Below are 26,452 nucleotides of genomic sequence, written 5' to 3' on the forward strand. Positions count from 1 at the left end.
TTTTTTCATGATTCTCATACTTTATTGCTAATGTGTTTGAAAATTGAACAAAAACCACTAATTGAAGAGCGTCTTTAATGCTTCAATCAAAATTTGATAGCTACCAGTAAAAATTTGCATTATGTTTTATCGCCTCATCTTCCAAAGCTTACTTAATCAAAGTGTGCGTTTCAAAGTCTACATGAAAAAACCTGAAAGCTCTGTATTTCAAAGATGATTCTAGCAAAACATCAAGTGTGCTACATTTTTGAAAAGGTACCTAATTTTAAGCTCTTTCTAAATATACAAAAATATATGAGGTGTCTCGTTAAAATAAAGTTTCACATCAATAACTATTGATCTCATTCGAAAAATATTAGTTCTTCACATCATTGAATTCTACCTGAAGGAGTGGTTCAGGAATATTTTTCCAGAAACAAGAAAGTTCTGGCAGGAAAAAACTCACAGCAACTTTTTGAAAATGCAAATTTTTAAAAAACATGCTGTAACTCAGAAACGATGATAGATATCGATATGAGGTTTTCATCATTAAGTTTGTCATAAAATTTGATCCTCGGATATAGGCATCAGTTTTATTCTATCTAGTTCGCAAACAGGTCCAATTTGGCCACTCTGTATATATTGAGGCAGAAAAGAAGAAGCGGTGAACACCAATCGAATATGGAACCCCATTTTGAGGAATTCGAGAATAACGAACAGGATAACAGGTAGCAAGATTGTTAATGTTCCAGGTTCAAGTGCAGGTACGAATACAGGTACAAATGCAGGTACAAATACAGGTACAAATACAACTGATTACCTGACAAGGCATACGAAGCCTGAAAGGTAGTCATCGGACAGCAAGCCATGATGGTTAAACCTCTGAAGAAGCTAGCCACTCTCCAGCGAAACGTCAGGAAGAAATTCCAAAAATCCACGGCTTTCAAACTCGAAAAGCAATGACACTGAATATTTTTTAATAATCATTGATTTATTATGTGAGTAATGACAGGCACAATCAAAGGACAACATAAATGAATGATATTAATATTCTATCCGTGGTTACCAAATGCTTTCGATTTTATATTCTGTATTATATCACGAGCAGTACTTTCAGAAATTTCAACAAAACAAAATTGAGTTTTTATCCCATTTTCAATGTTGTTTTCATAGTAGTTCAACAAGTTCCTGTTGAGATTATTTAAAAAAAATTATACTGTGATCTCAAAAAATTGTTTCAGGAGTTGTGTTCAAGTAAACAGGCCTAGCACTTCCAATTGTTGTGAAAACTCTAAACTCTGTCTAGCCTTCAACTGTTTCTCTGGTTTTATGTATTGAGAAAAATTATCAGTGTTCATTTGTATGATTTAATTTTCAAAAATTTATTATTTAATTCAATATTTATGATTTAATCGAAAACACTTCTCAGTAGACAGTGGTCCTGAAAATCTTGAGAAGAAAATTGGATTAGATAATTGAAGAAACATTTGCGATAGCAATTTGTAAGTGTTGTTCATGACGAAGAATTTCAAGAACGAGGTTTCAACGATGAACGAGAACGAGAATATTTCCTACTCATTCACCAAACTCAAATAATTGTTCATGCAGTGGCAGTTTCTAAAGAATGTATCATCTTTCCCACCAACCGATTTCCTGGAGCTCGTTAGGACAACAAGAGGATTGCTCCGAATTCTTGGGGTTCTTGTTGAATACTCTTCGTGAGCAAAACAATAGCAGAATCAATACTCCTGACCACTCTGGATTCAATGATTCCGTACAGTCTATCTCGTCTTGTGTTTGTAGATCTTTTTCTGGAAAAATCCTCACTTGTTTACTTTGTAGTAGATGTTCAAGAGGTAGCAAAAACGTATGTGATTTTCTGGAACTTCAACTAGCGTTTCCTGATATGAATGATAACCAGTCCGTGCAGAGCTTGTTGTCAAATCATCTGAAAATGAAACTTTCAACGGGTGATGATCAACTATATTGCCAAACATGCGCCAAATTAATTGACTAACTGAAAACAAGTATAGCTGAGGCACCAGTCAATCTAATAATGACACTGATGATCTCAACCTCTGACGGATGCACCAAACTCTTACGAAAGTTTGAAACAGATGAACAGTTCAATGTAGCAGACCACTATTATAATCACCATGCAGTCATTGTTCACTGTGGTTCTGGCGTTGAGCCTGGTCATTATTACGCATTGGTCAAAGACGAAACGGACTGGTTTAAGTTTGACGATAGTAGTGTCACGAAGTTTTCTGGCGATGTTTCGAATGTATTGGTGCCTCTAGAGACACCCTACATTTTGTTTTATGAAAGAGAGGAGATTGGTATAGATCATGATCTTCAGATGAAGTGGTTTTTTCGGTTTTCCTGCAACTGAAAAAGCAAATGCGCCACTGGAATCAATAAGTCGCCCCGGAGCGCCAATTTATTTTTGTTGTTTCATAATTTCATGATTTGTATTACTTTTTTCTTTGATATAATTTTTAACTTTTCAGATGAATGCTATATTTATCAAGAAATTCTGTTCACCCAAATGTGTTGAAAAAAATTCACAAAAATTCTCATATTTTCGAGAATCGGTTTCTTCCGAATCCTTTACGGCTATAATTTGAATGATTTATATTTATGTTTTTTTTTTGAATAATTGCGAATACTATGAATCGAGTGCATCAGAGGCTCTTGTCAAAAGTTACATTGTCCAAAAAAATAAACATATAAAGAGTGAATTTCTATGAAAACTATGCACTTCAGTTACAGGAAATATAACTGAAATATTGAAAGTGCTCATTTTGAATTAACCCTGTACACCTGGACACCATGTATGTAATATGCATGAATGAGAACGGTGAAGTAAAACTAACGGGTCCTAGGCACGAATAGGCAAACCTGATCACGAATAATATTACACTTGGAGTTGACTGGACTATAAATATATCGAACTTGCGAACATGGAAAACCTGCGCGGATTATGTCCTGGCAACGTTTGCAACAGGTAGGTAGAGCATCTCATCTTTCGCTGAATGGGATACAGGTGGCTATGGCTCGGAAAACGAGGATATTGCACGTATTGACGTTATTCTGACTACAATTGTTCTCATCATGCTGATAGCGACTGTGAATCTATACTCCGCTTCCAATTAGCAGATGCAAATTATTGTAAATTATAGTATAGGGGTAACTGAATATTTCATCAACGACTAACATTGAAATATTCATTAAAACTCCAAAATATTTTAATTGGACTCATTCTGTAACTCATAATGGAAGAAACTTGAACAAAAATCTGCTGTAGTGGCAAGTGGTTGATGACTATTAAATGACAGACTGCTAATAATCAATTGAAAATCACTGCAAATTTTCAAACACAATACATACACACGATATAATTCATATTTGCTAATTTAAGTTTGACGATAGTCGTGTCACGAAGTGTTCTGGGGATGCATTGAATTGGAGTCTCTGGAGACACCCTACATTATGTTTTATAAGAGAGAGGACATTGGTAGATCAAGATCTTCAGATGATGTGGTGCTGCAGGTTTTTCTGGGTTTCCCTGCAGCTGAAAACGCAAATGCGCCACTGGAATCAATGATGTCGCCCCGGAGCGCCAATTAATTTTTATTGTTGTTTTTATTTTTATCGTTGTTCTAATAAAAAATCGATATAAATGAAAAATAAATTTCAGACTCCTACCATAAAGGGTTTTACAAAAACCACGCTACATGTTTCGCTATACAGTAGCTTTCTGAAGCGATAAACTGTATTAATTAGTTTTAATATGGATCAAGCATCGACAAGTTCTGTTGTAAAAATGTAAAAATTTGACTATATTAAAAAATAGCTGGTGATGTTTTGGTTGGTTTCCGGGTTTTGCCGTTGTCCTCTTTAGTTATAATCTGCAAACATTTCAACTGCAACTGCGGCATTCATCTTCAGTTGCATAGTCAAAATATTCTTCTTGGCGTGTCAACTAAAAGTGAAGTTCTCATTTTTGTCGTGTCATTTATAGTGCTGATTTTTCGCCCACTTTCACTAATGGCGAGTTGGCACATGCTTGCTGCGCGATTTGGTACAATTGAGTTGTTGTGAAGCACATTGTGAAAGCAATAACATACCGAAAATGTGGGGTTGTGGGACGAAAACGGAATTGGATCTTCATCAGAAACTGCATCAATGCAATGAAAGCAAGAACCACTCCATGAAGATGGCAGTCACCCCAACATTTTTTCATGTCGTTGGGAGTCGAGTGAGACATCATTTGAGCTCGTTAAATTCCCTTTAGAGTAGTCTTAAAATTTTAGAGCTCCTAATATTTTTGATAATTGAAATTAATTTGAATTCGTTTAGGAATTAACTTATTTCTAATGAAATGAAATGCAAAATTACGAACAGTTTGTCAGAAATACTCTGACACAATCATTCGACGGCACATGACAATATGTCATTAAAAGAGTTTAGGATGATTGTCACCCTGGAGATGCTAGTGGAGAATCCACTAGCATCTTCAGGCGGAGATGGTAGTGGTGCTTTGTGTCCAAATACCAGATGATGAATTTTCATTGTGTTTCGTCCAAACCGTGCTAGAAATCGCACTTTAAAAAATGAGACCTCATTAGTTCTTGATTCGCACAGGTTTTCACTCGTTAGGGTTGTCATTCACGAACGGACGACAGCTGGTTAATATTAAATCAAATTGTGAATAGATTTAATATTTACCCAATACCAAAAAAGTCATATCAGATGGACTGTATCAGATTGATCTCTTGATACAAATCGAAAAAATAACATGACTACACGTTCATCAAGAGAGAATCTGATAAAGAACAGAAAAGCATACTTTACAAAAAACACCTATATTGTTCTTCATTTATTCACATACACGCGAAAGGTTTTATTCGAGTTTTCTCAGCTATATTTTCAGAAGCAACAAAACTTCGCCACAGTAAGTAGATGATGGTCGTTAAGTTGTGACAGCAAGATTATGGGGTGAGTTAAAGTGACAAACGGCTCTCAGAATCCCTCGAAATATAAGGAAAGAGCAGCTGTTTTTTTGTCTTCACTAAATGAAATTCAAGATGAAATATTCATTGAAATGTGTGGAAATGTAAAAAATAGCAACAATTTTAGAGAGTAGAGAGTAGGAATTGGAGCAGCTGCCTGACAGGCTGATGCACTCTGTTTAGTTTACAACACCTACGGCACTTTTATATCGGTGTGGCCCGATTCTCTGGAGAATAATGAATCCATTGAGGGGAATGAGAAGTGTGAGATTTATTGGAACTATTCATTCATCACCCTCAGGCTCATACAAGCTATTAGGCCTGATGCCTTTCTTCTCGACCTTCCCAGTAAAACGCTATTTGTCGTGGAATTTTCAGCTCCGGGTAAAACGAATATCGGCCGAAAAGAGATGGAGAAACGGATGAAATATCGAGAATTTCTTGTCAAACTCCACACACTATATCGCGACTACTCTCTTGAGATGGTTGTTCTGGTCATTCCTTGGTCCTTGATGGAATGATGCCCACTCTACTCTCGAATCTCAATATCATGCCGGAGCAACGCATTGAGATAGAAATCACAAATGCAGGCTGAGAGTCTCTACTCATTGTGTCTGCTTAGAAACATGATTCTCGGACCCATCCAGATGACCCTTCAGTAAAATAATAATAATAATAATAATAATAATAATAATAATAATAATAATAATAATAGAAATGGAAAATGAACAGGGATGTCCATTCAATATTTTAGGCCTCTGCTGATGAACTCGGTATAGTTTTCGACTCTGAACGAGGTGACTACAACTCTGTCACCGAGTTGGAACCCGTTCAGCAAAAAGCTCAGATAAAAGCCGCAGAGATCACCTTACTTCTGCGGAGACACAGGGATAAGCCAATGCATGGGGTCTTCTTCAATAATATTGAAGACCTTGGCTTATCAAAGCGCCTGACGTTCGCTTTTCTCAGGTCGAGTGGGCTGAAGTCGGAAACTGAGGGGTTCATCATGGCTTGCCAGGATGGTGTCTTTAACACCTTAGTCTACCGCAGTCGCGTGATGGGTATAGAGGTTCCTGACACAAGGTGCAGGGCCTGCCGCGAGGCGCCCGAGACCCTAATGCACTTGCTATCAGCATGTCCAGCATATGCGGTCTCGGCCTATATCCATAGACATAACGCGGCCCTAAGGGTGCTATATTATCATCTACGGCACTCCTACGGTATTGACGAGACACCGGTGTTGCCCTACGCTCCGGGGGATATTGAATCCGTTGTGGGGAACGAGAAGTGCCGAATTTATTGGAACTATTCGTTCCCCACCCTCAGGCTCATACAAGCTAATAAGCCTGATGTAGTTCTTCTCGACCACCAGATCAAGACGATATTTGTCGTGGAGTTTTCAGCTCCTGGCGAGACGAATATCGTCAGAAAAGAGGAGGAAAAACGGATAAAATATCGAGATTTTCTCTTCGAACTCCGCAGACTCTATCCAGATCACTCTGTCAAGATGGTCGTTCTGATTGTTGGAGTCCTTGGTGGAATGATGTCTTCTCTACTCTCGAATCTCAAAATCATACCGGCTTGCCGCATTAAGGCAGAAATCTTAGCCGCACAGATGCAGAAGGCTGTCATTCTTGGCTCACTGCGTTTGCTCAGGGCACATGATTCTCGGACCCAATGATCACTTACCCCACGGTGTGGGGAGTGGTCATTGGTTGATTATGCTGGCGCGCCCTCCCGAATGTATCGGGGCTTCGGGGGATAGGGCCTGACCAGCGCACACTACGGTGAAAAAAAAAAAAAAAAAAAAAAAAAAAAAAAAAATAGAAATGGAAAATGAACAGGGATGTCCATTCAATATTTTAGGCCTCTGCTGAGTTGCGCCATCAATTACCCGAACGAATGGTGCAAAATCGGACAGCAGCCCAGGCGCACTCGGGAGGACTATATGGCTAACCTCCCGATAGACTGTACACGTCGTCATATAAAATCAAGCAAGCGGCCCCCACAACCGACTCCCTAGGACTAGAGGTTAAAGGCAAGATGGTGGGTCCTACAAAAAAAAGGATTAGTCATCAGTTGACGAATGCAATGCCACCGGACGCTTTTGCTGGACGCATGAATCAAGAGTAGTTCTATGCATTGATCCAAGAATAGTAGCCCGCGCAAAGAGGGTGCATGGCAAGAATGGCTTGTGGTGTTACACGAATCCAGATTAGGTCCCATTTTTCTCCCGAAACCATGGATATCCTTCTAGATCTACCTCCTCTCCACATTTTCCTGGAAAGAGAGGCTGAATGGACTGCATAGAGACTTGTGCACATTGCCAATTGCACAAATCAATTCAATGCAGAGTGCAACAGACTGTTGGTTGACATTGGAAATCACAGCATTCTGGAAATAACCTCTGACTTTATGCCTCCAACTGTCAACTACGAAATGCCCTATAAAGTACTATTCTCGAGTAGAGAGGCCTGGATCCTGCGGGAGAAGGAAATATTAAGAGCAGATAGTTGTTGGTTCAAAAACACCTTCCGGTTCTGGTGCAGGTGTTTTCAGTCGCAGACCCAGGACAGAGGTATCTACCTGCCTAGGAACTTATGCGACTGTATTTCAAGCGGAAATTTACGCTATTGAATTGTGTGCGGAGAGATTGGTAAATCCAACCTCACTCACAAGTCAATAAAAATATTCTCGGACAGTCAAGCGGCGTTGGAAGCTCTTGGCTCCTACCGAGCAACGTCTAAATTGGTAGCAAACTGCCAAAAAAGATTTTCCTCGATAGGAAGACTGAACAGATTGTCTCTGGTCTGGATTCCTGGCCATACTGGCCTGGAAGGCAATGCAGCTGCTGACTCTCTTGCAAAGGAGGGTGCTGCAAGCGGCTTCATTGGACCAGAACCTGTCACTGGCATCGCTTTAGGCTTTGCCAAACAAAGATTGAACACCTGGATGGCAAGAAGAGTTATGGACTTCTGGCAGAATCTGCCAGGATTGGCTCACTCCAAGGCGTTTATTCACTCTTCGAAGCTTGAATCCAAACAATTGTTGGACTACATTAGGGATGAACTACGATGTCTAACAGGCCTTCTTAAAGGTCACTGTCATTTGAATCATCACATGCAGAGACTTGGACTGTCGGAAGACAGTGTGTGTCGCCTTTGTCTGGAAAATGATGAAACTGCATATACTTTGTGCCTGCCCCGCTGGGGACCGAATCAGGTTATTTGAGTTCGACAGATCCGTAGTCTCACCATCTGACCGGAAAGACCACTCACGATACAAACTAATCAGCTTCGTTAAGAAGCTGGGTTTATTTGGCCGAGTGTGAATAGGCGTGAGCCACAATAGACCCCCTATGGGTTGCGGTGGAGGGTCGAATAAAACCACTCACTTCAGACCTACCTACCTCCCGAAACCTAAGTGATTGTGTATCTTAACTTCGGCGACAGGGCTATATAATTCCTCCCAAGCCTGTTAATGAAGTGGTGGTAGTGACAGTTTTACCACCTGTTAGCACGGTTTGGAAAGAGAGTGACATCATGCCACCAGTGGAGACAAGCAGACCACGTAAGGTGCTCTATCGAATTGAACCCCTTGAACCACAAGAACTGGCTCTTTTGGATGCGAAGGTTCATGATTACAGATTAACACATAATGCTTGTATCCAACGACCTTTTACCTTACGGTGTGGAAAGTGGTCAATGATTAATGACGCCGGCATGCCCTCTCGAATATATCGAAACTTTGGGGACAGGGCCCGACCATCCAACCTTTTGGTCAAAATCTGTTTAAATCTGTTCAAAATCTGTTTTTCCGTTAACCAGCTGTCGCACCCCTACGAACGACAACCCTCAGAAGTCAAAACTTGTGCGAGCTAAGGATTAACGAGGTCTTACCTTTTAAAGTGTGATTCTTAACACGGATTGGACGATAGCAAGTGAAAATCGATCGTTCAGACTAGGGCTTGAACCACCGACCACCTCGGTAGACAATTCGAATGAGTAAACAAAGCACCCACGTCGAACCGCCTGGCTACCGACACAAAATAATAATAATGATGATACTAATGGAAATAATAATACTGCTGATGATGATAGTGATGATGATAATGATAATAATGGATCGACAAGAGTACATCATATCTCAAAAAACATTCTGTACTGAAACTAAATATAATATGATGAATGAATGATAAATGAAAATGATGAATTATGTTATCACCATTATAACAAGTCGATAAATTTTATAATTATACCTATAAATAATTATTACACGCATGAATGTATGAAAAGTAAATATAAGAAACAATGCACCAGACGAACGCCGATTCTAAAATAATGTCAATGGTAGTGGAAGTGGCGAAAATGCATATATTCCTTTGAGAAGGCACACAGAGTTGTAATGTTGAGGGTGATGTTTCAGGAAACGCCTTTACTTGTTTCCATTCTACTTTTTTCAGAATTCGACCTTAATATGTTTGAAAGGACTAGTAATCTTTTGATAACGCACGACATAGAACATCACTTTCTAATCATTCATAGAGAAATAGAGATCCAAAAGAGCTTTTCACAAAAAAATAATTTACTTTTTACGGGTGGATCTCTTATACAGGGTGATTCAAAAGTACTTTGACAAACTTCAGGAGGTGATTCCTCACAATATTCTAATATGAATTATCCAAATAAATGAATGTCTGGAAACGCTTCTTTTCCAAGATACAGGAAGTTGAAGTTTTATTTTTATTTTCGTTTTTTTCAAATAACTTTTGAAATACTGAACTTAATTAAACGAAACTTGGTAATAGGAGGTTTTTGAGGTGTCGAATTCGAACCTGATGTTCTTATTGCTCTTACTCATAGGGGGCGCCACCTACACGTCTTTTTCTTTTTTAAAGATTCATAACTTTTTTGGGCGTACTTCTAGCACATTTTTCAGTAGAAAATCGATTCCTTTATCATATCTACGTAAATAAGCTACCCTTGTTACTAGTCGCTGTAAGCAACCGTTTTCTAAATATTTGGACATGAAAACTTCAAGTCGATTATTTGATAATCGATGCATGTTGAAGTTATTACGGATATATTGCATTTTTCACAAGAATGCTTTGAAAATAAATTTGACGTTTGTGAGTAGTTTTGGTAATTACATATTTTGTGACAGTTAGACGTTTTGTTGAAGTTTCCGTAAGTAGAAGTAGAAAACACTTATTTTGAAAAAATGGATTATTTGAACAATAATGCTCATTTAGCCGATATGCATTTCATTTATGGCCTTGCGGATGGCAATGCGCGCGAAGCAAGACGTATTTACCAGGAGCGATTTCCTAATCGAGTACTGCCTTCAGCTCCAACATTTGCTAGTCTCCACCGTTGTTTGGCAGAAACAGGTAGCTTCAAGAGGGCAGCTAATATTATTGGAAGACCACGAGCAGTCCAAACCCCAGAATTGGAGGAAGCTATTATGAACGCTTTCGAGGAGAATCCAGAAACAAGCACAAAAGTAATTGCTGAAGCTGTCAATTCTACCCAGTCCTCAGTTTGGAGAATTATCCACGATCAACAGTTTTATCCATACCATATTCAAAGGGTACAAGCTCTTTTGCCACGAGACTTTTCCCAACGCATTGCTATGTGTCAATGGTTTTTGAGAAAATTGGCTGGAAATCCTCAATATTTAAGATATATACTCTTCACGGACGAGGCAAACTTCTCCCGAAATGCTATCACAAACTTTCATAACAACTATGTATGGGCTCTCGAAAATCCGCACGCAGTTAGTGAAAGGCATTATCAGTATCAATTTTCTTTAAATGTATGGGCGGCAATAATTGATAATTACTTGATAGGTCCTTTCTTTCTTCCGCTCCGACTGAATGGCGCAACTTACAGACACTTTTTAGAAAATGAATTGCGGGGACTACTTCAGAATGTACCATTAGAAATTCGTATCCGCATGTGGTTTATGCATGATGGGGCTCCGGCCCATTTTAGCGTTGTAGCCAGGGAATTCCTTAACACAGTCTATCCAAATCGATGGATCGGTAGGGGTGTAGAGGAACCTAACCAGGCGTGGGCACCAAGGTCCCCAGATCTAAACCTGATAGATTTTTATTTTTGGGGATATTTGAAGTCACTAGTTTATAAGACTCCAGTAGTGAACGAGGAAGATCTAAGAAACCGAATAGTAGACGCCTGTGAAACAATAAGAAACACACAAATAATTTTTTTTGAGCGGGTACGAGATTCAATGACTAGACGACTGACTGCCTGTATCTTCGCTGAAGGTGGACACTTCCAACAATTTATTTGAATACAATTTAGTTTCGTTTATTTTAGTTTATTCTACATATTCAAAATTTCCTGAAATGAAATGTAGACATTTCTTACAAATTTTAATAAAACAAATACTGATTATGCACCCTTGATACAAAAATAACTATTTCACTTGAGAATGTCATAAAGGAACGTACCCAACAGTAATGACCTCTTCAAACGAGTAAAACATCAAATTCATTTCCAAAGCATTCTTGTGAAGAAAGCAAAATATTCGTAATAACTTCAACATGCATCGATTATCAAATAATCGACTTGAAATTTTCAAGTCCAAATATTTAGAAAACGGCTGCTTACAGCGACTAGTAACAAGGGTAGCTTATTTACGTAGATATGATAGAGGAATCGATTTTTTCACTGAAAAATGTGCTAGAAGTACGCCTGAAAAAGTTATGAATCTTTAAAAAATAAAAAGACGTGTAGGTGGCGCCCCCTACGAGTAAGAGCAATAAGAACATCAGGGTCGAATTCGATACCTCAAAAACATCCTATTACCAAGTTTCACTTAATTAAGTTCAGTATTTCAAAAGTTATTTGAAAAAAAAAGATAATAAAAATAAAACTTCAACATCCTGTATCTTGGAAACGAAGCGTTCCAGGACCTTTATTTATTTAGACAATTCATATTAGAATATTGTGAGGAATCACCTCCTGAAGTTTGTCAAAGTACTTTTGAATCACCCTGTATTTTCAACCGGATGGTGATTAAACAGCATTGATTGAACGAAATGATAGGTTGGAACAGCTTCAAGCACTGCTCAGAATCATCATTTGATTCGTTGTTGTATTTGGTCAATTGTGAGCTCGCGTGGCACCCACTTAGAACAGAGATTTTGCATACCCAAATATTCATGTACGATATGTACAACACGTTTCTTTGAAATCTTCAGAGCTATCTCGATCAAATTCACTTTGAGGTCATCCAAAATTATTTTGTAGACTGCCAACATTCTTGTGGCACCCACTGCGTGCATCGCCCTTGATGTTCATTTCACCTCGTTTAAACTCAGCAAGCCACTTCTCAACGGTTGATTTTCTTGGTGCAACGTCTGAATTATGTTGATCAAGCCAAGACTTGGCTTCAACAGTATTTTTTCTTCACCAAAAAGCAATGGTTCATCAACGTACTGAACTCCTTTTATCCATTTTCTTCAAACTAACAGAAGTTGATTCACTCAAAATGTTATATTCCACAAACTAATGAACTAAAATCAAAACATCATTGCCTATTCCTTTTTACAATGCTAGGGCTCCAATGAACAGTCTTATGTACAAAATGAAAAACAGATATACATCTCTCCCACATAGGGGAATGAGTGGGCGAGGGCTTGGAACAAGGAGAAGTATAGGAAAAAACGGGTAGCTCAGGTAGTATTCGAAAATCCTTATCCTTGTCAACAACATCTTGGCGACACATCTCTCTATCCAAACTATGTAGAAAGCTTCCTAAATGTTCAAAAGGATCATAACCGTATTATTCCCCTGGTTGAGGGATTCCCTCTCTCAGTGAACAATCCGCACCAGTTGCGAAGTCGTATTCCGACCTAGCCGGAACCCAAATTGCTCTTCGGGAATTTTATCCTGTCTTCCAGGCGGAGAAGTCTACTCAGGCAATAACCTTTGCCACTGCATTGAGCATTGAGATCGGATGATAACTATCGATGAGCGATTTTGGTTTTCCAATCTTATGGTTGGGCACCACCTCCGGATGATCCAGACAATCCGGATAGTGCTGGTGTTTTATGATGGCATTTATGATATATATACCAGTTGTACGATACTCTTTCGAGGCAGGTTACGAAGTTGAACTGCCTCAATCCCAACAACACCTGGGGCTTTGTTATTCCCCAGGCACATGATGATAGCAATCACCTCCTGGACGTCTTTGATCCAACAATCCGGACAATGGTCAGCTCTGTTCGTCCACGGTTATCACTTCACCCAGATCCATTCTTGACAAACTAATAAACCGACAACTATGAAATCTGTACACGTGTACAGAAAATCACTATTCTTGGTGTGTCCAAGTTAGGAGTGTAAGTAATAACCAAACCAAATGTCTCTAAAAATTTTCATGAAAAAGGTGACTCTCCGATTTTCATTTTATTTTCCACAAGGAAAATATTGTCCAAGTTCCGGGTATGTTAATTCAATAATTTTTGAAATTGAATTCAAACAGGTAAAAAACTAATTAGGTTTCAGTACAAATTTATATGTATGTACTCAACATGTTCTTAGATTATAATCTGCTGGTATCATAGAGTAGTTTAACTTCAAAATCATCTATAACGACCCCTGTGGATAGACATAGTCGATCAAAATCACTCACCTGCTCGCCGTAGAATTAACGCTCGTATTCGACCTGGACCTCCTGTTTATGATGGAATCCCCACAGTTTACCACGCTCCCTTTGTTGGTGATGCTGAATGTCCGCAGTCGATAGAGGTCATCGCTGAGTCGGGGATTGTACGGCTTCTCGGGGAGGGAGCACACCCTGGGCCTGATGTGATCTGGAACTAATGGAAAGAAAACGTGTCGAACTGAAAAATCTCTATAAGAATAATCCTGTTGTTTTGGGTTGATGATGCGAGAATACGATTCAATTTGATTATGTCCTGAAAAAAATTGAAGCTATCAGCTTTCCATACGGGATTGAGGTGATGAAATTTTATTGAAACTAGATAGAAATCTCAAAAGCATTAGTGAAGTAATTGATTACTCTCTCATGAATATTCAGGCAAGTAAGTATACTTTCAAAATATTCAAACCACGACCACCAAGTATGATTGAATATAAACAAATAAATTCTGCACTAGAAATAACGCAAATTTTTACAAAAATTAAATTTCAGAAAGAATTATTTGTGTAATGTTTTGTAAGTAAAGTAGACGTTCAATATAATCATACTTCGATGTTATGGCTTATCAGATCGTCTTTGTTCCTGACTCTACACACTGCCGAAAATCCACTTGTGGCAAGCCAGTGCAAGTAATCACATCCGTCTTCAATTCCCCTACTTATGAAGTGGTTAACAAAGCAGTTCGAAACTCTTTTAATCTCACAATCTGTCTTAAGCTTGACTGCTTCGACTGCTTTCAAATATTCCCTCTTCCCTCTCTCCTCTTCATTGCTTTTTTAGCGGGAGCTGACCGTTTGGCGGGAGTTGGTGGTGTTCCGCTCGATTAAAGGTTTCTATATGTTACGTACGTTGGCTTGGCTAAATGCGTTGTTGGACAACATATATGCGGCTTCTTTGAATTTTCTCCTCGAATTAATAATCACTAGTTGACAGCCAATTTACGACCGTAATGCCAAAGGCAGTTCTTTGTAACCTCTGTACAGGATTATATTATATTATATTATTATATTATCTGTAACAATCTGTAAAAAATGACAATTATGGAATGGATGAATAAAGTTTGATTTGATTTGTTAATTTTTGATCCCTAAATGCAAAAATGATAGTAAATATTTCCTAACATGTGAGATTTTTGAGTTATTATTTTCTTCACAAAAACTTAATGAACACGCCATTCCAAATTTGCTTTTCCCGTTTTCCTCCACTTATCCAAAGAGAATGCTGAACTGTTAGGGTCTAGATTACAACAATGGAATTTACTAGCCCCTACAACCAAAGTTACAATATTTAGGAACCGTAACCATCTATCCTCGTTTTTTACTATGCAGGATAAAATGTGTGTTTGTGTAAATCCAAATGGTGTGATGGAAAAATTAGGATTTGCACATAACCCGGACGAATGGCGTTTATTTATAGATTCGTTTAAAACAAGTTTAAAAGCCGTTCCGCTCCATAACGGTAACAAAAGACCCTCTATTCCTCTTGTACATGCAGTTGCCATGAAGGAAATACACGTAAGTATGTCACTTATCATAAATGCAATAAGTTATAAGTGGTATAAGTGGCAAATATGTGGTGACCTAAAAGTTATAGGACTATAACTAGGTCTTCAGGGCAGATTTGCGAAGTTCTGCTGTTTTCTCTGCTAATCCCAAAAACGTTTTGTTACCTCCATTACACATCAAACTGGGGTTAATGAAACATTTTCTACAAGGAATATACAAATAAGGTAATGCGTTTAAATATCCTAAACACTAAATTGATGAATGTAGCCGTTACTACGTGGTAGGAGATCATAATGAAAAGAGGAATGAAAATTTCTATATTTTTTACCACTTTTAATTGTAACTAACGTTACTGCAGTTTCATCCTATATGATCATTCTCAAACTAATACAACATAATAACAACATAATAAACTAGTTAGTTTATTGTATTAGTTGAGAATGTCCATATAGGACGAAACTGCAGTAACGTTAGTTACTGCAAGTAGAAAACATAGAAATTTTCATTTCTGTTTTCATTATCTTAAACAAGTTTTTCCAAAATTAAGTGATGCAAAGCTCAAGGAAGGACCACAAATCAGAAAACTACTAAGTGATCAACAGTTTTTTTCAAAAATTAAGTAACGTTGAATTAGCTGCGTGGATTTCTTTCAAAAGAATTGTTTCGGAGTTTTTAGGGAACGAAAAAGTAGAAAATTACGAAACACTTTTTGAAAACTACTGCAGAATGGGATGTCACATATCTCTCAAATTCTATTTCTTGCACTCCCATTTGAATTTTTTCCCAGAAAATTTAGGTGCTGTTGATAACGAACAAGGGGAAAGGTTCTACTAAGACATACTGATAATGAAGCAATGTTACCAAGGCAGATGGGATGCACCAATTGATGGGGGATTATTGTTGGTTCCTTATAAGGGAAAACGATGAAACATATAAACGAAAGACAACATTCGCAAAAAAGGTTATGTACAAAAGATTTCTTTTGAATGTTCTCTCATGTGTATTGTAAATAAAGTCTGTTATCCTCAAAATATATTATTTTTTTCTTGTTTTGATCTTATATTTCTCTATAAAATGTGGATATTTTTTTATTAAACAACTATAACTCAAAATCTTTACGTGATGGAAAATGTTTGATGTTGAAATCGCAGTCAGGATGCTTTAAACTCTCATATATAGCCATAAGTCGCAATTTTTTTTTTATTTGTTGGGTAGTATAATTTGAGATGTGAGGTTGCGAGATGGAGAGATTTTAGTATCATTTGATGAATACTCGTTATGTTCAAGTTTTCCTGTACCAGAAATTCTTGAATATTTGAGAATTGTCATAGAACCGGCGCATATTCGATTTCAAAGACTGAGAATATTGTTTGGATTATTGGGGCCAAAAGACATTGGGCTTTTGACCCATCCCATCTTAGCCCATCTAATGTTAATATTTTTCACGAACCACTCTGTCAAAACAAGCGAAAGTTCCTGCGAAAAAATTTTCATTCATTTGTGCTCGGGAAACCATTAGAATATGAATCTGTTTAAAATCTGTTTAAAATCCGTTTAAAATCTGTTTCTCCGTTAACCAGCTGTTGCACCCCTACGAACGACAACCCTCAGAAGTCGAAACTTGTGCGAGCTAAGGATTAACGAGGTCTTACCTTTTAACGTGTGATTCCTAACACGGGTTGGACGGTAGCAAGTGAAGATCGATCGTTCAGACTAGGGCTTGAACCACCGACCAACACGGCAGTCAATTCGAGTGAGTGAACAAAGCACCCACGCCGAACCGCTTGGCTACCGACTGACTGAAAGTGAAAGAGAGAATCTACTTTGTTCAGATACAGTTAGAGTTGAGAAATTCGTATGGATAGAAAATGGAGGCTAAAAGTATCAGTAGTTAAAACTAAAAATATTTATCCATTGCTATTAACTTCTCAAACTCAATAATTAGGCTTCTGTTAGGAAAATAAATCCTAGACAAATAGCACAGGATCAAACGAATGAGTACAAACTGGAGCTATTATTCAGGCAGCCGTTTTTTTTGAAGACTAAACACAAGCACAATCGAATCTCAAAACGATGAGCAGCCACAGTCCGTCGCGTATTTCTGTTATGTACAGCTTTGTGGAATCAAATATGCCAAGTCACTTGAACATCTCCCGTAAAAGTATCTATAGAAGAAGATATAAATCTCCAACCTTTTTTCGATGTTCCAGGCTATCAAGGTTGCACGTGATGTTTGCATCTCCAATCAGGCGGATGGCTCTTTTCTGGATGAAATCCAGCAACTTCAGGGTATGTTTGGGGGCAGATGTCTGATCTGAGCTTTATAAAGCAACAAAAGTTGCTGAGGTGTGTACAGTTTTCTGATTTTGAACAGTGTTCCAAGCTTTTGAGAAGCAGCCTTTGCGATTCCAGCGAGATGAGTGTGCCAAGACATATTGATATCCATTTCAACCCCCAACAAACTTATCGAAGAAGAAAGCGGAATTGTCTGTCCTGACCTTATCATATCCGGTTTGGAGACATCTTCTTGGAGAAAACCGGTGCCTGGGTTACTTTCACTTCAATTCAAAATCACTTCTAGATCCTCATTGAGATATGCAATCTCCTGCTGCCCGTGAAGATGTGCCTCCATAGCCGACGTCCCGGAATCTAAATGGAATGACGAGACAAGTGTGATGTCGTCAGCAAAGCAATGAAGTCTTCATTGTGAGATTTTCACTGAACAGTTTACACAGTACTTCACAATATTCCGGCAATTGAAACAATTGACCTGTTTACGCATTAGACAGAAATCATATCAATCCTGTAGTGAAACAGAAAATTCTAGACCTACATACTATTTGTGTTTCTGAAAATAATTTTCGATTCATTAGCGAAGGGCTAATAATGGAAAACCCGTTGAGTATTTTGTTAGCTGAGATTTTTATGGGCAACCTTGAACATGAAATTCATAGTTGGCTAACATTTTTTATACTGGTACATATAGGTAGTTAATACCTGTTTGTTTTCGTGGTACAGGTAGGCTGTTGGGCAAGTATGTCGAATTTGTTAATTCCATTCACTCAATGAGTAGGCCGATAGTTTAGCCAAGGATGCCACAAAACTTGAAGAGTGCACAATTACTTGCCCCGACATTTACTGTAACAATCTAAAACCGCACATCAGGAAAGCCGTAATATCCAAGTGACAGACGAAATGGAACATATCTAAAGCCTAACTTTCAGAAATGAAATCAACAGTACTACCATGAAGCAATATACCACAAAAGAGAAAAATTCAAACAACCTTATCCAGACTACGAATTGGACACACACGCGTAACTCACAGTTATCTTCACAAGAGAGAAGAAGTCCCCATGTGCTACATCAGTGAAACAATATTAACTGTGAAACACTTTTTGGTGGAGTGCCCGGTCAGTCAAGCAATAAACTATTAAAATTTCTGAAAGGAATCAATTTTCTACATAAAATATGAGTTACTAGTTACTTCTGATTCACTTATTGTAGTCAATGTGATATAAAAAACATATTATGTAAATTACCGTGAAGCCAATAACCCCTGGTGGTCGAGGCTTAAAAAAAATCAAATCCACCACTGAAATGGAGGTAAATAATGCAATGAATCGTATGCATCTCATGCATAATTACTTTCAACGGTGGCTTCAAGGTATACAATATCGGCATATCGGCTCCATTCCTAAAAAAACTGCGGAAACAAGCCATTCACAAGGTTATGTAGCAGCTAACTGTATAAATGACGATTTAAAATAATTTATTCGAAACAATGCAGACAAAACTTCAGTTTCAGATAGCTCAAGAGTGTACAAGTTCACTTTTGTTTCTTGCCCAAAACTTCACTTTGGCCAAACATGTAGAAACTTTCCTCAAAGAATTAAAGAACATACGGTTGGTTTCTTGAATGTGAAGACCAATTCCAGGGGGACGTGAATTCAACTATGACTATGAAGTAATACATTTGGAAGAGAAAAATTTGAAAGACAATCTATTGGAATGCTTAGAAATTATTGAATTCGAGAATTTACTGAATTAACAAATAGAATCTGTTTTCTGAAGTGAAAACTGAGTACCAATACTCAGTTTGTTACGTGTCCATTTAATCAGTTGGTTGAATTGTTTTATGACGTTAAAAATATACAGGGTGTCCCTGGACTTCCTCTTTTCCTCTCGGGAATGTATAGATGGGGTCAAAATATCACCAGTACTTCATATAACTTTTTTTCCTAAAAGTCTTCGTAACCAAGTTACGGGCCCTCGAAGTTACAAAATGAAAAATGTTTTTCTTTGATAACTTTTCAAGTGAATATTCAAAATCATCCAAATTTTGGTAATTGACTAAACAAATGAATTCCGTCGATGAGCTTTCATGCAGGAGTCAGTTGTTTTGCTACAAAGTCAGGAACGGACTACCCCCGATGGTCCACACCCCAAAACTTTGAAATGACAGATATTTTTCAATATTTTTCAACAAATTAAGGTTACTTGGACAATTTTATGAATAAAAGTACTCTTGTGGAAAGTCGATCGGAGCAACGAGTCTTGATAAAAATGTAGTTTCACTCGACGACATCAAACCCGCTCGTCCACCATTATTTGAAATGAATAATTATCAACAACATTTGTCCTGAGATGTCTACCATTATTCGAAAATATTAGTTTTTAAGGAAAATGGAAATGATAGGTAAAATGTTCATAACGAATTTTTATAATGCAAACACGTTTAACTAACGAAACTCAAGAGCCTCAAGAGCAAACAGAAATGAAAAATCCGCTACAGAAACTGCTCGATATGACCACCTTCTCTCTCTATACATTTTCTTAGTCTGCGAAGACACCCTCTCTGTACTTGAAACAGCATTCCAGGATCGTTTCGTATGGCTTCACAATGTAATGTTATTCTATTCAACAATGCATCTCTTGTGTGAATAGGTGTAGCGTAAACGAGGCTTTTTAGATGCCCCCACAGAAAGAAATCCAATGGATTTAAATCCGGAGACCGCGATGGCCATGAATATGGCCCACCTCTACCAATTCATCTATTGTGGAAAATATGGTTCAGATGGTCACGCACAATCAAACTAAAATGAGGAGGAGCGCCATCATGCATAAACCACATATCTCTTCGGGTTTGCAATGGAACATGTTCCAAAAGTCCATTCAAATCGTTCTGAATGAACTCCAAATAACGTTCTCCATTCAATCGGTCCTGTAGAACGAATGGTCCTATAAGATGGTTTCCTATGATACCAGCCCAAACATTCACGTTGAATTTCCGTTGGTGTTTGGTTTGCAATATCCCATGGGGATTTTCTTCGGCCCATATATGGAGATTATGAGAATTGATAACTCCATCTCTACTGAAACCTGCTTCATCAGTGTATAAAACTCGAATAATAAAAGTCATATCCTCTCTTTGCCTATCCATGAACCAATTGGCATATTCCAGTCGTGCTGGAAAATCTTGAGGTGTCATGGCATGTACCTTCTGGATGTGAAATGGGTGGAGCAGTTGTTCCCTAATTATTCTATGAATAGTGGACTTGGATGTATGGAACTGTTCTGATAGATTTCTGATGCACATTGAAGGATCATCAGCGACGGCTTCCAAAATATTTTCCTCCAATACAACGGTACGTACAGTCCTAGGAGCGCCCTCACCACCTCGTTTTGGCAAAACTGTACCTACAATAATATCGAAATAAAACAACGTGCTCAAATTAATTATCAATTATTACATACTTGTCTCCCTCAAGCTGCGATCGACACGCTCGAATGTTTCTCTTGACGGTACCGTTCGATTGGGAAAATGCTCGGAATACAGACGACGAGCTTCTGCAGCATTACAAAATGCTCGTCCATAAAATACATGCATATCTGCATATTCATTGAATGTAAACTGTTCGGCCATATCAAAAAAATTCAAAATATCCTATAGAATATTGACAATACAGTGATAGTCATATGACAACGCACCACTCAACAAAACAAAATCGCATTCCAGTTTCTCATTTTCTATCAAAACTTTCTAAAAGGTTTTTTTGTCAACATCTGTGAAAGAAATGGAACATAATTATTCCCTGGATATTTTTCACCTGATCATGTGCAGCCGTTTTTGTAGTTCATTCGTTTGCTTTTTATTAGTATAGTAAATATTTTTTCCGATGTGCGTTTTTTCAGCTAAATTTAGATTCGTGTTAAAGAATTTCTCCCATAAAATTATAATTATCAGTGAAACTCCTCAACAGTTTAGCTGTGAAGAAGAATTTGAAACATTCGAATGTTGAGTTTCATGAGATTCAGATAACTGATCAACACGAAACGTGATTATTCCACACGTATTATGTACATACAAAATATGGAATGAATTCGATATTTCATAGTAGAGTAGCTTGTTAGTTTAAAAACACCACGAATCTACAGAACTTGATATTTCTTTTGAAAAAATATCTGCTATCACAATTGTGACTTAAACTTCCATATAGGTACTGTACTTTTTGTTTACGACTTCATTTTAGCATACTTTGTATTATTCCTGTTATAAATGTTGTTGAATTAACGTTATCATTATTATTTCTGCTTTGATAATTATTCATTTCAAATAATGGTGGACGAGCGGGTTTGATGTCGTCGAGTGAAACTACATTTTTATCAAGACTCGTTGCTCCGATCGACTTTCCACAAGAGTACTTTTATTCATAAAATTGTCCAAGTAACCTTAATTTGTTGAAAAATATTGAAAAATATCTGTCATTTCAAAGTTTTGGGGTGTGGACCATCGGGGGTAGTCCGTTCCTGACTTTGTAGCAAAACAACTGACTCCTGCATGAAAGCTCATCGAAGGAATTCATTTGTTTGGTCAATTACCAAAATTTGGATGATTTTGAATATTCACTTGAAAAGTTATCAAAGAAAAACATTTTTCATTTTGTAACTTCGAGGGCCCGTAACTTGGTTACGAAGACTTTTAGGAAAAAAAGTTATATGAAGTACTGGTGATATTTTGACCCCATCTATACATTCCCGAGAGGAAAAGAGGAAGTCCAGGGACACCCTGTATAAATATATGAATTAAAAAAGAAAATAGTTCAATTACTTTTTATCTCAATACGTGTAGTGGTTTTGTAAACTACCCATTGGAAATCTCACAATAAAGTGGTACTTGAATATAAAAATTTGGTTGTAATGTCAAACACATACCAGTTTACCTCTAATGATGGACAGAAATAAAACCTTAGCAAACACTTGCTTCACAGCAGATAAACTGAAACAGAACGATAAAAAACCCAGAATATTGTGATATCCTCAAACACCAGTGTTATACTAGGAGACAGTGTTAAGTTTCTAGGTATTCATATTGATGCTAGACTTTGTTGGTTCAGCCATATCGAAGCAACTACTCATAAACTGTCTAGTGCTTTATTTATTCTTAGACAGTTGAAAAATGCTGTAGGTTTGAGAAATTTCAAAAATAATATCAAAATATATCTTCCCAACCACTGTTTCTACACATTCGGAGAATATGCAGCTGTAGCTGAGTAGTTGTTTACAGCTGATTCTCGGCCTCCCCCCACCACTATGACGTATTAATTGCTTTTTTATTGGTTGTTGTTTGGTGAAGTTTTTTTTTGTTGTGCAGTGAAGTCAAGGCGTTGTGACCTTGAAGTGTCTGGTGCATGGATCGTTCAGATTTTTTTTTCATATGAGATTTTGTGTGTTTATGTGTGTGTGTGTGTGTAGGAGAATGCACGGTACAGGGTTTCATCATGTGCTTGTTTGTCTATGTACAAACATACGTCTGCATACTTCGAAGATCCTCCAAGTAATAAATGCTCCATCGGTGTTAGGGCACCAAGTTAGTAGTGGAGTGACGTCACAGCAATAACCGTTCAACGGCTAGAGAGCGACATGTTCACTCCACGACGTGTGGCAGAGTAATGCGTATTCATCGGTCTGCCCTCACCTCTCCTGAAGCGATGAAGGTTCGCTCTAGCCCCGCTATCGATGGTGACACAACGGCAGCCGAGGACTGTTTGCCTAGCGTCTACCCTCTCCGAGACCGCAACGACCACTGCTTGCTCGTATATCGACATCTGTTATCGCATTCAGTTGGGAGGTAATCTTGGCGCATGTAGTTGAGAAGTGGGGTTGGCTATGACGTCTTGACGGGTCCTATCAGAGTGTATTTAAGAAGCGTACGAGTGTTGGCTATGTCAGTTTACATCAAGTGAGTTAGTGAGAACTATTATATAAAATGTATTCCTGTGACTGTGGTAAATCTTTCACTCGTAGTGATAATCTTCGTCGGCATCAGCTCCAGAGTTGCCAAGGAGGGCCTGCAGTGAAACGGGTGAGAGTGGATAATGCAACACCTATGTATACGTGCAATTGTTGTAATGTGACAATTCCTATGAGCCAAGTGAATTCTCACCGAAGAACCATGAGTCATAAAAATAATGCATGTGTTCAATTGTCTGACGGTGTTCAAATTATAACGAATGCATTCAATTGCCGCATTGCTACATACAGGGTGGAGAGTTCGATTGTAACCAGTGACTACATTTCATTTTTCAATAAGATTAGGCAGAAGGTCATTGAATTACTGGAATCAGCCATCAGGATCCATAAAAGCATCAAGGTGAATATGGAAGTTTTTGGGAATTATATTCTTCAGACTGATGATTCGAGGGACACGAAGTCATTTAATTCCCAAAATAAAATAGTGGACCAATCTTCAGATTTGAATGCTGTTTTTGATGGATTCCGTGATGTAATTGTGGCACAAACGACTGAGTTCCAGGATCGTGACTCAGGTATTTATTTTTTAAAAATTTCAATAAGATTGAATAGTAATATTTTTTTTTTTTTATAATTCAGGTTGGACTTGTGAAAAAATATTGTTTCTCGAGGTCAACATTAATAAATACAGTCCACTGGAAGGACGTTCATATGTGAAGCTGCCTCAATGTATTCAATGGAAGAAAGCTGTTGTGAATGTTCGTAATGAAGATCAATATTGTTTTGCTTGGGCTATAACATCAGCATTATATCCTGCAGATAGTCGAGTGTCCGAACTTACGTCATATCCACATTTTTCCACTGTTTTAGATGTCACAGGTATGGATTTTCCGGTTAAAGTTAATAATAAGAGTATCGAAATATTCGAAGATAGGAATGATATTTCAATTAATGTTTACGGTTTAGAGAGTACATTTGAGAAGGGTAAAATGAAGTATGAAGTGATTGGTCCATTGCGATACTCACAGAGAAGACTCCGGAGACATGTCAATTTGTTGTTTATAACTGATGACTCCGGTAATGGTCACTATTGTTGGATCAAAGATCTTTCAAGATTAGTTTCTAATCAACTATCAGCTCATAGACAGAAAAAATATTTTTGTGACGGATGTTTGATATATTTTTCTGATGAGAGATTGCTTTTACGTCATAATATGTATGATTGTAATCACATTAGTACCACAACACCAACTACTAATTTAAAGATCAATAAATATGGTAGAATGGTTGCGGAAAATAAACTAATGTTTGAAAACTTTGAGAGGCAAATGAGGGTGCCATTTGTAGTGTATGCTGATTTTGAATCAGTGCTTAAACCGATTCATGTGAATGAGCCAAATCCTGGAAGTTCATACACGATTAAAACATTCAAACATGCCCCATATTCATTTGCTTATTTGATAAAGTGTTCATATAATGATGATTTGACAAAATTTGTTACATATAGGGGTGTAGATGCAGCTCAGAAATTTGTGAGTAGCATTGAAGATGATTTGAAAGAGATACATGAAAATCATCTCAGAAACCCTAAACCAATGGATACACAAACTGTCGAAGAAGAAGAACAGTTTGTTGCAGCCAGAACTTGTGGTATATGTAATAAAGCATTTACTGATGGTGACGTCAAAGTAAGAGATCATTGTCATGTCACAGGAAAGAAAAGATCACATGCCGCTCACTCGAAATGTAATTTAAATTTCAAAATACCAAACTTCATACCTATCATTTTTCATAATTTAAGTGGTTATGATTGTCATTTATTCATAAAAGAATTGTATAGGAATAAAGAGAAAGTTGATGTTATCCCGCAAACTAAAGAGAAATATATATCTTTCACGAAGCATCTCTTTACACACAGCTATACCGATAAAGATGGTGTGGTTAGGAAGAATTATCTCAAAATGAGATTTATCGATAGTTATAAATTTATGACTAATTCGTTGGAGAAGTTGGGTGCAAACTTGACCTCCGATCAATGTTTGGAGATGCACAAACATTTCCCACAAATTGAGAAATTCAATTTGATGAGACAGAAAGGTGTATTTCCATATAGTTTTGTTGATGACATTGACAAATTGAATTATCCATTACTTCCGACAAAAAATCAGTTTTATGACACACTCAATTGTGAACATATATCGGAAACTGATTATGATAGGGCTAGAAAAGTTTGGAATTTATTCGAGTGTCAGAATTTGGGGGAATACTCTGATTTGTATTTGAAGTCGGATGTATTGCTACTATGTGATATTTTTGAAAACTTCCGCACCACAAGTTTAGAGATATATAACTTAGATCCGGCACAATATTACACTGCACCTGGATTATCATGGGATGCCATGTTGAAGTTCACTAATGTTGAATTGGAATTACTAACTGACATTGATATGATTCACTTTTTTCAAAAAGGTATACGAGGTGGAATTAGTCAATGTAGCGAGAGGAAACATATAGCAAATAATAGATTTTTACCCAATTATAATCCCAACGAACCTTCCACATTCATTACATATTTAGATGCAACAAATCTATACGGTCACAGTATGTCACAACCTCTACCAACAAGTGAATTTACATGGTTGACACCAAATGAAATTCTTAATCTCGATGTGATGGATGTGAGTACTGATAGTCCGTATGTATTTGAAGTGGACATTCATTATCCACAAGAGTTGCATGATAAACATTCTGACCTTCCATTTTTAGTCGAAAAAATAATACCACCTCGTACACAATCGAAAATTCCCAAATTAATTCCAAATTTGAATGATAAAAGAAAATATATTGTTCATTATAGGAATCTACAGCAAGCTGTCAAAAATGGATTGATTGTAATGAATACACATAGAGTATTGAAATTCAAACAATCATGCTGGATGAAACCCTATATAGATCTTAATACTGAAATGCGTAATAGGTCTAACAACAAATCTGTTAAAGATTTCTA

General features: G+C 37.5%; 1 protein-coding gene across 2 annotated transcripts in view; it reads right to left on the bottom strand.

Moving 5' to 3' along the window:
* The window catches only part of LOC111511679 (uncharacterized), a 295,428-nt gene that overhangs the window by 140,796 nt on the left and 128,180 nt on the right, over positions 1–26,452 (bottom strand). For both annotated transcript variants that reach the window (XM_074171265.1, XM_074171266.1), the window contains exon 6: positions 13,659–13,845. In XM_074171265.1, coding sequence (XP_074027366.1) covers positions 13,659–13,845 — 187 coding nt within the window. The remainder of the gene's footprint in view (positions 1–13,658; positions 13,846–26,452) is intronic.

The sequence above is a fragment of the Leptinotarsa decemlineata genome, unplaced genomic scaffold, assembly GCF_025532065.1.
Source record: "Leptinotarsa decemlineata unplaced genomic scaffold, Ldec_3_MD MMD2_tig00000010_RagTag_RagTag, whole genome shotgun sequence".
NCBI lineage: Eukaryota > Metazoa > Arthropoda > Insecta > Coleoptera > Chrysomelidae > Leptinotarsa > Leptinotarsa decemlineata.